Source organism: Cebidichthys violaceus, unplaced genomic scaffold (genome assembly GCF_023349555.1).
Source record: "Cebidichthys violaceus isolate CVI_PGR_0920_01 unplaced genomic scaffold, fCebVio1.0.p SCAF_20, whole genome shotgun sequence".
NCBI classification, from domain to species: Eukaryota; Metazoa; Chordata; class Actinopteri; order Perciformes; family Stichaeidae; genus Cebidichthys; species Cebidichthys violaceus.
Genome location: NW_027176373.1, coordinates 10,643,980 through 10,658,584, shown reverse-complemented (window position 1 = coordinate 10,658,584; position 14,605 = coordinate 10,643,980). Strand labels below are relative to the sequence as shown.

At 40.0% G+C, this 14,605-nt stretch overlaps 1 protein-coding gene across 6 annotated transcripts in view; it reads left to right on the top strand.

Annotated features, from left to right (window-relative positions):
* LOC137876578 (connector enhancer of kinase suppressor of ras 2-like) overlaps positions 1-14,605 on the top strand; it is a 28,404-nt gene that overhangs the window by 4,607 nt on the left and 9,192 nt on the right. The window contains exons 2-12 of one of the 6 annotated variants that reach the window (XM_068716284.1): positions 227-390; positions 2,575-2,777; positions 3,941-4,028; positions 5,174-5,215; positions 5,311-5,430; positions 7,683-7,742; positions 7,914-7,982; positions 11,365-11,511; positions 12,951-13,069; positions 13,911-14,113; positions 14,288-14,377. In XM_068716284.1, coding sequence (XP_068572385.1) covers positions 227-390; positions 2,575-2,777; positions 3,941-4,028; positions 5,174-5,215; positions 5,311-5,430; positions 7,683-7,742; positions 7,914-7,982; positions 11,365-11,511; positions 12,951-13,069; positions 13,911-14,113; positions 14,288-14,377 — 1,305 coding nt within the window. Of the gene's footprint in view, positions 1-226; positions 391-2,574; positions 2,778-3,922; positions 4,029-5,173; positions 5,216-5,310; positions 5,431-7,682; positions 7,743-7,913; positions 7,983-11,364; positions 11,512-12,935; positions 13,070-13,910; positions 14,114-14,287; positions 14,378-14,605 lie in introns of all 6 variants that reach the window. The other 5 variants (XM_068716283.1, XM_068716282.1, XM_068716281.1 and 2 more) reach the window with 5 other exon arrangements.

Below are 14,605 nucleotides of genomic sequence, written 5' to 3'. Positions count from 1 at the left end.
CTGTTGAGGAGGAGGAATCTGTCAGATTTCTGGCTTGACGCAGACGGTTTCACACTTAACACACAACAAAATACAACCTGTGCTCAAGTTTTACAGATTTGCAGCACATATTCTGGCAAGAAAAGCGATATCAAGCCTTATTAGAACACGGAAGGTAAATAAATGTTTCATAAGATATCAGAAAGTCTGATACTGCCAGCAAACAAGTTTCCCTGTCGTCCCTCAGGCCTGGACGACTGCCTGCAGCAGTACATCAAGACCTTCGAGAGAGAGAAAGTAGGGGGGGACCAGCTGCTGCGTATCACCCACCAGGAGCTGGAGGATTTGGGAGTGTCCAGAATCGGCCACCAGGAGCTCATACTGGAGGCTGTGGACTTACTTTGTGCTCTGGTGAGTCCAAGCTTCCCACGCTGTCTTCCTACTACTCTGTACTGTCACCTCAAAGAGTTTCAGACCTCTGCTGTTGGATGAAGTCTGTGTTGCGCATTTGGTGTCTCCTCAGCTCTTCAAATACTTTAAAATTCACTGGATTTACCGCAAAAATGTGCTGTTTTCAAGATAGAAAATAAAGTTGTTTTTTAGTCATTTTGGATTATGTAACATTTCAACTGATGGTTATTAATGCGTAACATTATCTTTCATAAACTCTGTTTTATCAGTTAACAAAAAAGATGGGTGAATAGGAGAATTTTGATTGGTAAAATGCTTTAGGCCTCAAGTTTCAAACATCACAGCAAATCTAGCAGAGATAATAATCTGGTATCCTCTACAGGCAAATCTTACATCTGTCATTAGTGCTGACATGGATTACAGCCTCCTCCTGAAGTGATTTCTGCTTTTAGTCTCACAAGAAACTACTCTCTTGCTGATAGACTGCTGCTGTGATTAACGGGCTAATGTGCTGTTGAAGAAGTGAAAGCCTGATATTCATACAGCTTGTAAAACTCACTCCATGTCTCACTGCAGCGACCTCAGTCCTGTGTTAATTTGTGATTCAGGTCAGTGGTATCACATAAGACATTGACATAAGATAAACCAATGATGATGTAACTTCCTGTTCAGAGTCTCCTCCTCCAGTGAAACCCAGTAGTTTCTGATAGAATAATGTAGAACACTCAATTTAGTCAGAAACACATGATTTAGTCAAAGAATGTATTTTTTTCTGCCAGAGGAGAGCCTTTACCAAAATTCTAGAGATCATTTCTTGATGAAAATATACATTTCCAAACTTTGATTTTTAAATACATTAACTCTGGAAATCTGCAGTATAATCAGGCAGCCTTTTTGCAGTGTCAGGGAAAAAACTTTTCTTTCATTGCATTTACCAATTATTCAATTGGTTTGTTGTGTTATGCCTGTTTTTAGTTTGGGATGTTTGTTAGTTGATTTAGGCACAAAATGTTAGCTCACAAAAGTTAAATATTCATATTTCATCTAATAAGCGCTCCAAGTAATCTGCAGAATATTTTCTGCAAATCAATTAATCATTTGGTACATAAAATGTCAGAAAATAGGGGGACAATTCTAACAATTTCATAGAGCTTAAGGTGACTTCAAATTGTTTGTTTACAATGATATAAAACAGTAAAAAGCATCAGATGGAGGATCTGATGCTTTTTACTGTTTTTTTTTATCATCCTTTTAACAAGTGCAATTTAATTAAAGCAAATGAAAATATAAAGCTCTCTTTTGTATTTGATGAATATTTTGTTAATTGGTTGTAGGTGTGTCATTCACCTGTGGTACTCGGCTTAATCATTTCTTAAGAGGCTGTGATTTTTATCTATTCAGACTCTTATTTCATTATATTATATTTTCCGATATATTATTTATATTTATTTGCACACTGAGAAGACAATCAGAGAGTAAACATGGATGTCAATACCAACATATTTGCTGCACTGTCAAAATGCACATCCATGGTGGTGTTAAAGGTGAACAGCTACAGAGGAACTGGAAAAGGAGAAAATGGTAGAGAATGTATTAGAAGTAGAAATGAAGGAGAGCGGGTGGATTAGAGATGAAGATGGGTACTTGTTGGCCCTAGAGACACAGAGAGAGACTGGATGGAGATTTAGTGGACCGAGGTCACAGATGCAATCTGAATCTAAAGTCCTCTCATCCTGCATTGCAGCACAGGGGGCCTTGCTTCAGCCCCAAAGCTCCTTATGTAACTGGGATTTAGTTTAAAGTCTCTCAGGCCCTGCTTTATTGAATATGATTAGCGGCCCTCCTGCCGCTCTCTCCCCTCCCAAGAAACTCTGACGTGACAGACACCCACAGGCCTCCACGTGCATTAGGCGACGTACGGGGTAATGAGAGTTCTGCTATCCCTTGACACGCAACGTGACAGATGGAGGGGAGCAGGCCGGATGGGTCAGTGGTTTCATTCCTCTTTGCATTCGTAGCATCCTCTGTTTTGTGACAAGGTGGGTCTTTTTACTAACAGAGCGATGTCATGACAACACTCAGTTTCAGTCTCCACACTGGAGAAATTCTTGCGTTGTGTCACAGTTAAAACAAATACTGACAAACTGGTCAAACAGAGTGATCTTACTTTCCTTTCTCCTCTAGAATTATGGGCTGGAGACTGAAAATCTGAAGACTCTTTCTCATAAGCTTAACGCATCTGCCAAGAATCTGCAGAACTTCATCACAGGCCGGCGGCGCAGTGGCCATTACGATGGCCGAGCGACCCACAAGCTGCCCAATGACTTTCTTACCTCCGTGGTGGACCTGATCGCTGCAGCCAAAAGCCTTCTGGCGTGGCTGGACAGGTGAGATTTGCAAAAAGGTGCCCCTGTAATACATTTAATCATGTTAAACCCACATGTTCATGCAATGTTCATGTACACACACATTCACGCACGTTTTCCCTGTAGGTCTTGACGTCGGGAGGTTACGTAGCAGCACTAGTTGTGCCTAATATAGTCTAAAATTTTGCACCACTTTGAAAGCCCTGAAGTTAATCTCAGATGCATACTTATGCATTTTCAATTAGATATGATGGAGTATTAGAATTTTATATGTTCTTTACATTTTACAAAATAACTTGCAGTGGAATCTATGAACACTAGCTTCAAAATGGAATGAGACCATCTTATTTATCTGGCATCAAGCATTTGATCATGTAGTGTGTTTTGGGAATTCTAGTGTGTTTTTAACACATACAGACCAGTTTTTAATGTTATGTCCGTGACCAATCAGCTGACAAGAAAAGATGAGTAAAGGCCTTATATAAGTAGACTTTGACAGGGTGGCAAAAAATGCACTGAGCAAGTCTATTTATATGTTGCTTTATCCCTTTGCTTCTCTCTGGGATTGTGCCAGTGTGTGTGTTTGCATCTGTTTGTGCGTGTGTGTGTGTTTGTTTGATGAATTTTGAAGTTCAAAGCAGACAGCATTTAACAGAAACAACAAAGTAAACTGCTGTTTCTTTTCCCATTTAGAAAGGTCCTAATTCACAGCATCTATTCTAATTAAAATTCAATATCCACTGTTTCCTTTTCGTGTTTGAATGCAACGACAACATTACGGGTTTGGGGTTTAAATAGGACTCTGGTGTCATGTTTAATGTTTTCTGGAGTACAGAGAAGAAAATGTGGAAATTAAAATAAACTAGTCATTTTTAGGCTGTGTACAGTATGTGTTACAGTCACAATGATTGATCAGCTCATTATGGCATTTATACTAACCATTTAATGTTGTTTATTATTATTTTATTTTTATATGTGAATGTTATACTGTAAACACAAAGAACATTAATATTATTCTCTGAAATCTGACTTTACATCCAAAAATTAAAGAAATCCTAATGCGTGTGTATGTGTGCTGATGTACACGACAGTGTGTTTGTAAATGTCCCCACACATTTACCAAAGACTTAGTCTCAAAGGAAGAATGATCTAATGGTTCATTCCAGGTGCTCCTTCTTTTTCAGGTCCCCATTTGCTGCAGTGGCAGATTACTCCGTGACACGAAACAACGTGATCCAGCTGTGTCTTGAGCTCACTACGATTGTGCAACAGGTATATAAATCGTGTAATTTAAGTTTGAAGTTTTCATCCCATTTCAATTTCTAGATCAAAATACCTCCAATAGACAAGAGTAACCCGATTTCCCACATAAAAGTATAATGGTGATGCCAAAATGCATTACTCCTTGTTTCAGTCTTAAAGTGTGCATGTATATATATATATATATACTGTATATGTGCATATATTTTTTAGAAGCTGAAGGTTCAGTAAAGAATTAGTTTTATGGTTGATACAGAAAAAACTGAAGCAGCATCTCACTTAATTTTTTTGTATACACATCCAATCTAGAGCCTTGAATACCTTAACAGCTCCTGTTTTTATTTATTTTTATTTTTTTTCTCTCCAAACATTGCAAACATATGCATATTCAAACATGATAAAATATTAAAGATTTAAACTACAGCAGATATACATGAAGTACAACAAAGTTCTGCAAATGTCTTTAACTTGAATAATAAAACTACTTCAGGCTAGCTAATTACTAATATGGGAATTAGAACTTCATTCTGTTTACACACAAAGGTTCTAGTTTTATGAATTACTGTCAGTGCTCATAAGAATACATATACATAATACATTCATGTTTTTCACCCATCATATATGCTGTCATTTAAAGCATCGCCTCATACAGCTACAGTTGAAATGCATGTTCAGATATTTTCAAAACTGAAGACACGTCAGATGAAATGTTGGAAACTTATCACTGATTAGATATTAATATCAGTGTATTCATGTTTGGCTTGTACATGATGACAAACGCAACCAGCCCTGTACGACCCTGAAAGATCAGTAAATAATGAGAGAAGTGATGCTTAATAGGTTTTAGGACTGTCTCTTAGGAGAATAATGTTTATAGAAAAATGTAAGTGGGAAAAATTGAAGGTGGGAGTGAAAGAGGGCGATAGGGAGAGAGTTGAGTGCCGAGAGAGGAAGACTGGCAGAGAGAGAGAGAGAGACATGCCTCCGCATTGGTGATTCATTTGTTTTGTGTTTGTGCATGCCTGTGTGGGAGTGTTGGGGGTTATAGGTGCCAAGCTGCTCGGTTTTGCTTATATCCACCTACAGCAGAAATGCCAATAATAACTCCATTTTGACACATTCTCTTGAGGTAACAGTGCTCTTTGAATGTTCCCCAGGACTGCTCTGTGTACGAAACAGAAAACAAAATCCTAAATGTGGTGAGTTGCTGACTTGATCACACTGGCTTGAATGTAAATTAAGCTATAATGAGCTCACTTTAAGGTTGTACTCATCCCTAATATGTCCTCCCCAGTGTAAAACTCTGTCCGAAGTGTGCGACCACATTATCTCTCTGTCCTCGGATCCCATGGTGTCCCAGGCTGCACATTTGGAGGTTGTGCAGCTGGCTAACATAAAATCCACTGAAGGACTGGTAAGGCTGAGTCTTCTCTGTCAGAATCACATTCCTTTTTTGTGAGTTTGTCATTGATTGTAATTATCGCCAATGGCCTGTTAATTGTAGTGGTAGTGGTGTAGTATTTTCCACATAGACAATTAAGAAATAGTTAATACTAAACAATTTCACTTCAGTGTCCTTTTACATGGCTTGTAAATTGTAGCGTGCCTTGTTTCCTTGAAATATGCTGGTAGTCTTTATAAAACAAATTAAGACTGTTAAGAAAATGTCATTGCATATTGCCTCTTAAGGCCTTAAGTCAAATCCTTATCATGGATGTGACTTAGCAGCCTTTGAATTAAAAGGTTAGCTATAAAGAACTGACTCAATGGCACACAGACTCTCTTTCATCGTAAACTCATTGTAACAAGCCTGCAAGCCCAAAACCCCACTACACATGTGGCACTTCACAAAAACTAGCTTTCAATATACTTTTCCATCACACAGTATTTAGGTTTAATATACTGAAAATATCAAGATGTTAAATTGTTTTCCAGGTTTGATGAAATGAACACAGGAAAAAGCTACAAAAAAAAGTAAAGTACAAAACTACTAATAATGCTGGATGGTGGTGAAACCTACTAATTACGGATATCACAACAGCATGACTTCTGACAGTACAGTGATGTCTGTTTGATCCAAATATGGCATGTGCGAATTATCTTGCAGCATGTATCTCACTTAATGCAAAAATGTTATTTCAGTTGCTCAATCATTAATACTAACCTTGCCTGATTTGTTCCTTCCAGTTATATCACAGTTATTTTAAACTCTTTCCTCTGTAGGTATTTTGGGACCATGAAGGGACCAAGCACACAGGCTATTTATTTAAAGGGTTGGTTGACCCAAATTACAAAAAAGGTACCTCTAGAGCCATTCAAATAGTTTTGGTTTTAATGCCCATATTTTGTGATATCCAAAATATCTAGATAAATAAGAACTATTAACCCCAATGTATTGTAGGTGAATTTCATTTGTGGTGCTCACAGCATTAACAAGTTGCAGTACAAACTGTGTTGCTGGGGTTCATACAAAGACCCTGCTGTTGACAGTTTTCATCTGGCTACTCAGGGTATGCGGTACGAATATCCGATAAGACGAGTGGTTGTTGAATTTTTAAATTGACACTTTATACATGAGTCGTAGCATCATTTCACATTTCTAAATAGCATGAATATTAAAGTAAAACATGAAAACTATGTGCTGCTAGTGTCTTATTAGGCTCATTGTAGCTGTCCCAAAACTGGGTTTAGCTGAGCTTGTGGGCATATGAGTCAGCTTGTAAAAAGCAACATAAAAAGATGACATTGTCCATGTTGAAATGAACAAAATACAAAATGCTTAACTTGCAGATTATATGCAACGAATGGCTGTCTATGCACTTACATTTGGGACAAACTATAGGTAGACCTACTGTGTAAAGTAGCAGAGAAGACACTTATTTTTGCCGCCACTGTATAACCATCAGCACTTGGTCGGACTCCATCTTCGCTCTGACCTACACTCGGGCACGAGCGCCCTGCTTGGGGCCACAATAAAAGCCCCACCCCCACACAAATGCTAGCAGGGGGCATGGAAGTTCTCTCATCCGTTCAGTAAAACCTGAACACAACAGTGGGCCAAGTGGCCTAAAAATAAACCTCTTATACTCATCTTGAAGACTGGCATGCTGCTTCTGTGTATCTGTGTGTGAGTGCACATTTGTACTCATGCACATCTGTGTGCGAATGTGTGTCGGGGTGTGTGTTTGTGTGTGTATATTTGTCAGGCCCTTTAGACCCCTTTTAGTGATAACTTTGAGTTTTAGCTTTTCTGCATCATATGAACAGTATTTGCAGATACATAAGCCCCCATGTTTGATTCAATCTGCTTGAAGGAGCATTTGAGTGAGACCTACTACATGACAGCAGTTCAGACCATGCCTTGTATGCATGGTATGTAAGGACCTTGCTGCTGTCATTTTAACATTTGTCCAATTAGGCAAATCTGAGCTCAATATAAAAAACACTCATGTCCTTCATTGCTGCTAAAGAAATCATTGAGATAAATCCAAACTCCTACCCATTTTGCACTACGAGCAGATTAAAACAAATGTTAAGATTTGCAATAATGTAATGACCCTGGTCTGTATGGAAATAGCTGTGTGGCTGCGTCAAGATGCATTCAGTTAAAAGAGCCTCATGTTAAAGTTTGCTTTGTGATGTCAAATTCTTGCTATCTCCCCTCAGGGCATGTATATCAAATCAACATATGATGGTCTGCATGTAATCACCGGGACAACAGAAGGAGTAAGTATAAGCCTCTTTGTGTTTACGTCTGTTGTTGATCTTGGCCTCACTGCCCATTTGCTCGTGGTGTAATATGTAGAGTCAGGTGTGTCACTTACATCACAGTAAGCTCTGTCATGACAGTGAAATGTAGTCACAGTTACTGACTCTGCCTCTCCGTCTATCCATCAGTCTCTGGCTGACCGCTGCAAGAAAATCCATGCTGGAGATGAAGTCATTCAGGTCAATCATCAGACAGTGGTAAGACCACTTTTCTCACATTTTCCATTTGCAAATGATTTTCATGTGCATTTTGCATTTGTTAATGCAAATGTCTATTCAATTAATATGTTTATGCTGTACATACTTTCCTCAGGTTGTATATATGCAGTGAATTTGTATGTGGTTCCTTTATACACATTCATATCTGTGTTGCAGTACATCCTCAGAGAGCCACCTCAGCGCTACCGGAACTGTTCTTGTATAAGTTGCTGGCTCTAGGGCCTCTTGTAGATTGTTTTTGAGGGTGTGGATATTTCACTCTGACTGGATATGTTTCTTTTCCCGTCACAGGGTCACTTGGATGGTCAGTTGAAATTGTTGAGCTCATGCTCACAAGAGCCCTTCAGTCAATCAAGAGGTTCCTGTTTAGGGCCCTTAACAAACTGTTAACACCATTTTCACTGTGATTTCTGTTAGTGGCTAAACACCCGAGATGCATCCACACAGGTGTTTTATTGATTGATTAGACTCTCCTCAGGACAAGGCTGCGCTTGATTGATTCTCCTCATATTTCAAGTAGTTGTGTTGCATCTGTTTGAGAGGGACTGCTCACAAACTGTGTTCCAAGTTTTTTGGGGCCACGTTGAAAGATAACAGGAAACAGAGAGGGATGGGGAACGATGTGCAACAAAGGACCTTGGCTGGTGATGTTGCCATTCATGGTTGTCTTCTTAAATCCCTGGGCCACCAGGGTACCCAGAGTTTATCCGTATTTTGAAAAAGCTGTTAAGGGACCTCATATTATTCTGAGCTGTGCCCAACTTCAACCTGATCACAGCACTAACCAGCCAATATAATTGGCTTTTCACAGTTTTTTTTGTAAGAGATAAAACTGCAAAAATCTTTTGTTGCTTTTGTACATAGCATTGTATAAATCCAGTGGAAATGAAAGGAAAAACTTCCAGTGGTGCACAATTTAAATATAGCACCCTTTGTCTAAAATAATTGCTACTTGTGTGTGCAACAGCAAGATGTATGATAATTACACGGCTCAAGTCAGGTTAATTTCAGTCAGTCAACTAACCCACAGAATGCAGCCATTTTTTAATAGAGAATAAGTGCAAATACAGAGTTGATTTTGTTGTCAAGACTCTTTCATCTCACTGTGAAGCGCAGTTTAAAGGCTGCCAGAAAGCGAGGGCAGGAAGGACTCAGTGCATGCTTCTCATGGGGAACCAGAAGAAATACCTTTTTTTATAGCAGACAATTTAACCTGTCATAGCAGGACGAGCCCAGGTTTAAATAATAACTTTAATGATAAGTCAGGAGGCCATGTATGCACAATTCCAGGAACAATTTAATGTTATTAATTACACATGTGCATTTTAAGAAGCAATTTGCTTTTTTTTAATGATTTACAGCAGCGTTTTTCATTTTGCAGCGTGATTGACATCAGTTGGCACGTCTTGTACCATCTAATGTTTATTCATGTTGGTTATTTTCTCGTTTGGGAAAGGAAACAGTATAAAGTGAAGGTTATTATGTTGTAGTTACTGTATATTGTTAGTATGTGGTATGGTACTGGGACAAAGTGGATGCTGGGGAGGTGTTGGTGAAGGAACGATGTCTTGGTGCGGCTGTTGCATAAGTGAGCAGCAGCTGAGTGAGTTTGACAGCTTAAGTGGGTGATGGCAATATGTAAACTCAGTTGACGTGTCTGCAGATCCGAAACTGTACTGCTACTGACTGCTATAACCGGCTTAAACATTGCTAATACATTTAATTGAGTGTGGCCCATAGTTAAGAACAAAGCCATGGCGGTTGATTGTTCATTAACATCCCATTAGGGGAGGCATTAGCCACGCTGAAACCAAACTGCATTGAACTAGATGTGTCTATGGTGGGAGGATTCTTTGCACCATCTCTTTACACAAGAACTTCAGAAACCAGAGGAGAAAAGTACTGGAAAGGTTTTAACAGTAGAGCAAGCAAAAACATCTTCAGGTCTGAGAGACAACAAACATCAAGTTTTAAATAAGAAAAACACCATATAAAGAGAAGAGATGCTTGAAACAGTTCAGGGATCTATAATTAAAGCAGCTGGGAGAAGTTCAGCAGACAGACAAGAACAAAGTTCACTGGATTTTAGTATCCTTTTCCATGAGATGCAGACGTTACCAAGGCTGCGAAAGCAAAGGAGTTACACCAAACAAAAGAAAGTAATGAGGGAAAAATCTTTGAATTTGAAACGTTGACAGTGTAACACATCGAGGATAAGCTAAAGAAATGGCAATTTATTTGGTGCTATTGAGCACAAGATTGGAAGGCTGTAAAAAAATTATGACAGCATGTCAGACATAAATAACTCGAGGCAGCAAGAATAGATTGAATTTCTGGTGCAGGTCAATAAATGGGGAAGGCTTCAGACATATAAAAATGGACAGTAAATTTTAACACAGGAGAGTGTTCCAAGAGTCCCCTAAAGGATATGAGACAAGAAGAAGGAACCAATGGTGTGACAGTTTATGAGAAACACCTTAAAGCACAACATTTCTATATCGAGGCAAAGCAGTAGATAATAGAAAAAAAGCTAAAAAAAACATGGGGTTTACTTCTTTAAATATACACAGGTTTTTTTGGCCCGACACAGTAAAACAATCTTCTTATCATAGAATAAAACAGGCTTTGGAGTATACATGTGTCTGTTTCAGCCTGTCTGTCTCTTTAATGCACTTTCTGTGTGAAGAATTTCTGTGTAGTGGCTGTCAAGGTGAGAAATTACTTGGAAAGGAACAAAGTGATTGCTAGGTCAGTGCCTGAAAAGTGTCGGGTTTCTCAGGCTGCTTGGAAAACACAAGATGTACAGAAAGTCACTGCAATCAGCCAAGCAAGAGAGGATATCTCCTCCTCAAACTGGACCTGGCATATTTGGTTCAGCTGCAGACTGTGCTTCTCTGGGCGGGATGTTTCTTGTGCCAAATGTCATTAAAACTTGGTTAAAGACTATTTACAAGGCTTGCAGCTGTTCATAACATCGGGGCTTACCGCATCATGACAGCGCCCGCGGATTGATATCACGGGAGGTGTACAAGATGCCCTTTGGCATCCTACTTTGCATTTGACATCTTCATCAACAGTCTCAGAGGCTGTGCCTCAGTTACCAACCATCAGGATGCACGTGTATGATTAAAATAACGACCACAACAGCACAGAAGTGGGTTAGGTGTTTCCAAATCACGCAAGAAAGAATCTCCCAAGTATAAAGAAGAGCAACTGGACTGACTGGATGTTCAATGAATCCCTGTTCTAGTCACTAACTAGATGTTCGTGTTGAAATATCAGCTCATTATTTCTGTAGTCTTGAGTCATGGGGATGCCTGTGTGTTGGGGAAACCCTCATCATGTTTTTGTTGTTTGCAAGGTGGGCTGGCAGCTGAAGAACTTGGTGAACTTGCTGCGTGGGGACCCTGCAGGTGTCACCCTGACGCTGAAGAAACGCCCACAGAGCACGCTCACATCAACCCCGGCACTGCTCAAGAACATGAGATGGAAGCCGTTGGCTCTGCAAGTATGATGACTTATTTCATCCTCTGCAGATATGTTTGTGTGTAGATATGTATTTTTATGTGTATATCTCTGTGTGTCTGTTAAGAATACGACTGTACAGACTCTAGACACTAGACACGCATAAACTCAAATGAAGGAGTGCGGATGGGGTTAAATTAAATTAGTGCTTTTACAATAGGGTGCAATCTAATACAACATTCCTGAAAAAGACATTAACTTTGTAAAAACGTATCTTTTTCAGAGAGATGTTGCTGCTATGGGGTTTGCAATTTATTGCACAGGTATTGCTTTTCTTGCGTCCTCCCCTTATCTACCACAACTTGCTACTAATTGGTTGGAGGTTCCAGCATCATTCATTCACAAGTTGACATTTCAGACCTCAGTGGCATCTGTTGTCCTACTTCGGCCAAACCAACCCCATTTTTATGACGCTGTGCCTGAGCCAGAATGGGTGGAAATGAGAGGGATGTGTATTAATGTAGCTCAGCCTTTTCTTTGAGTCCTAGGCCAGAGAAAATGTTTTGTTTCCCCTGAGGCCCTGAAGCACAGTCCTGCTCAGCCTCCTCCCCCTTCACATCACATCCTCATTCTTCTTCTTCTCCACCTAAATCGAATTTGCTCTTCTGCTGGCATTTTTAAGGACAGAAAGGTGGGGGAAAAAAAGAACCTAGAATGTTTTCTGCTCTGAGTTGCGACTAAAATGAACAATGTCAAGGTAGTCTGTTAAGTTACTGAAAAGAGCGCTGTGCTGTGGAAGCCCTGCAGTAGCACTGACACACGTAATGGTCTTATGATGGAGCACATCTCTGATATTTGTCAGCTGTGAGTTACGCAACATATTAGCATAGTTTAAGCAGTGACAAGTTAGTCATTTAACAAGCATTTCACTCATTTAATAAGCTTGTTAATATATTATTTTTGGATGTCCATGTTTTATCACTGCAAAAGGCATCTTGTGATTGGATTACTTCTCTCTGACTATTCAAGTTGAGTTAATGACAAGAGGGCGATTTAAAGGATAATAGTTACATATTTTGTTATGAAGGCATCATGAATATACAAGGAGCAATCTATCGCCATGTACTGTTCAACAGAACATAGGCTAGGACCAGGTTTTCCTTGACCTGAATGAGAGGGACAAATACACTGCACACCAACCCATCGTCTTGTGTGCACTAGTTAGAACTGGAGCATCAGAAACGTACAGTAGGCTGCTAATTTCACGGTTGAGATGCTCAGCACCACAGCCTGAACCGAACAAATGGTCCCTGACTGACTGACTAACTGACTGGACTGCTGTGAACTCCAAATTGTCTATGTGTCAATCCCTGTAACTGTTCCTGTCTCTCCCTGTCTGCCTGTCTCTCTCACTCTTTTGCACATGCTCACACACACACAAACACACACATGTTCACTCACACACAGCCAATCTTCCCTCAGAGCCCCAGCAGCAGTGTCGCCACGCCCACCAGCACTTTAAGTACACCATCCAGGAGGAGCAGCTGTGCTCTGCAGGACCTCTACATCCCCCCTCCTCCTGAAGAGCCCTACACCCCCAGGTGAACTCACCCTTACACATAAAACACACAGTTCACCCGTAGCGCGTGTTTTACCAAATTAAGGGACCCTTTGGAGTTTTTCACCACTAGTGGAGCTGTGGAGCAATGTTATTAAAAGTGGGACCCTGTTTTAATTGTGTCAGGCGCAAGGACGCACAGGCACCTGAATTTGTGAGTGCAATGCAGTGTAGCATTGCACTCACAAATGCATTGAAGACAAAGACAGATACCGTAAAAAAAAGAAAAAAAGATTGACAGAGTGTTTTTGAGGAGGGAAATGCATTCAACATGTTGTCATGTCTCATGAATACACAGTTCACACATTGAATGTAAACATAACAAACTAACTAAGAAGAACCCCACGGGGTACCTGTCACTGTGAGCATGCTGATGTTGGTATTTATCTCAAAGCACCACCTGGTAGCGTGGCGGTAGACTCCTTTTTAGTCTTATTGTAATGTAATTTATTCACTGACTGTAAATTATATATATATATATATATATATAATATAATATAATATTATATATATATATATATATATATATAATATTATATTATATTATATATATATATATATATATAATATAATATAATATTATATATATATATATATATATATATATATATATATATATATATATATATATACACGTATATATATGTGTGATCTTGTAAAACAGGCCGGAGAAGTGAGAAAGTATTGCGGGATAGACTAACACTTTATTGGTTTACATGCTTTTCACCCTATATTCTGTTTGTTGACATTGCTATTTCTTTTCTCTAATATTAGTCAAGATCTTCACTGACATTAAAATGACTTCCTGCTTTCTGTCACCACAGAGATGACAAGAGCAACCTGTCGGGTGACGATCCTCAATCGGACGTCCAAATCGCCGAGGGATCTGAGTCACCAAACTCCTACCTGGACCAGGAGTGTCGGCGGCAATTTCCTCTGGTGGAGGAAGATGCGATACTGTACTGTTACGAGTATGACCAGAACCAAGAGGTGTCATCAGTCCGCAGGGGGAGCACTCCTACCTATGGTAAGACCCTGGTCTCATCTGAAGACTCTGCTGTAATCGTGAGAGCCAAGAGCTCAAAGCCCTGCGAATGTGACGTCTGTATGCTTTCGAGATGTTTTTGAGGCGTCTACAGCTGTTTGATGTTTGTGTGGGCTGCTGTGTAATATTGACGTTCCCCGCGCCTCCTTGCTCCAGGCAGGCTTAGGCCCATCTCAATGCCGGTGGAGTACAACTGGGTGGGAGACAACGAAGACCTGGCCAAGCTGAAGAGAGAGAGCAGGAGAGGTGAGTGGGAGGCAGTGGGAGAGAGAAAAAGAAAGGGGCGGGGGGGCAGAGTAAGGAGGGAGACAGAGAGGGACAGAGGGAGCTGAGGTGAGTGGGTGGATATCTCATAATATCCTCACCCTCTCAGATCTCCGAGCCAAAAAGTAGAAGGATCAGCTTGCCCGTCAAAACCGATAACATGCTGGAAATCAGTTCGTGCCTCGATCTCCTCCATGTGTTCACAAACTG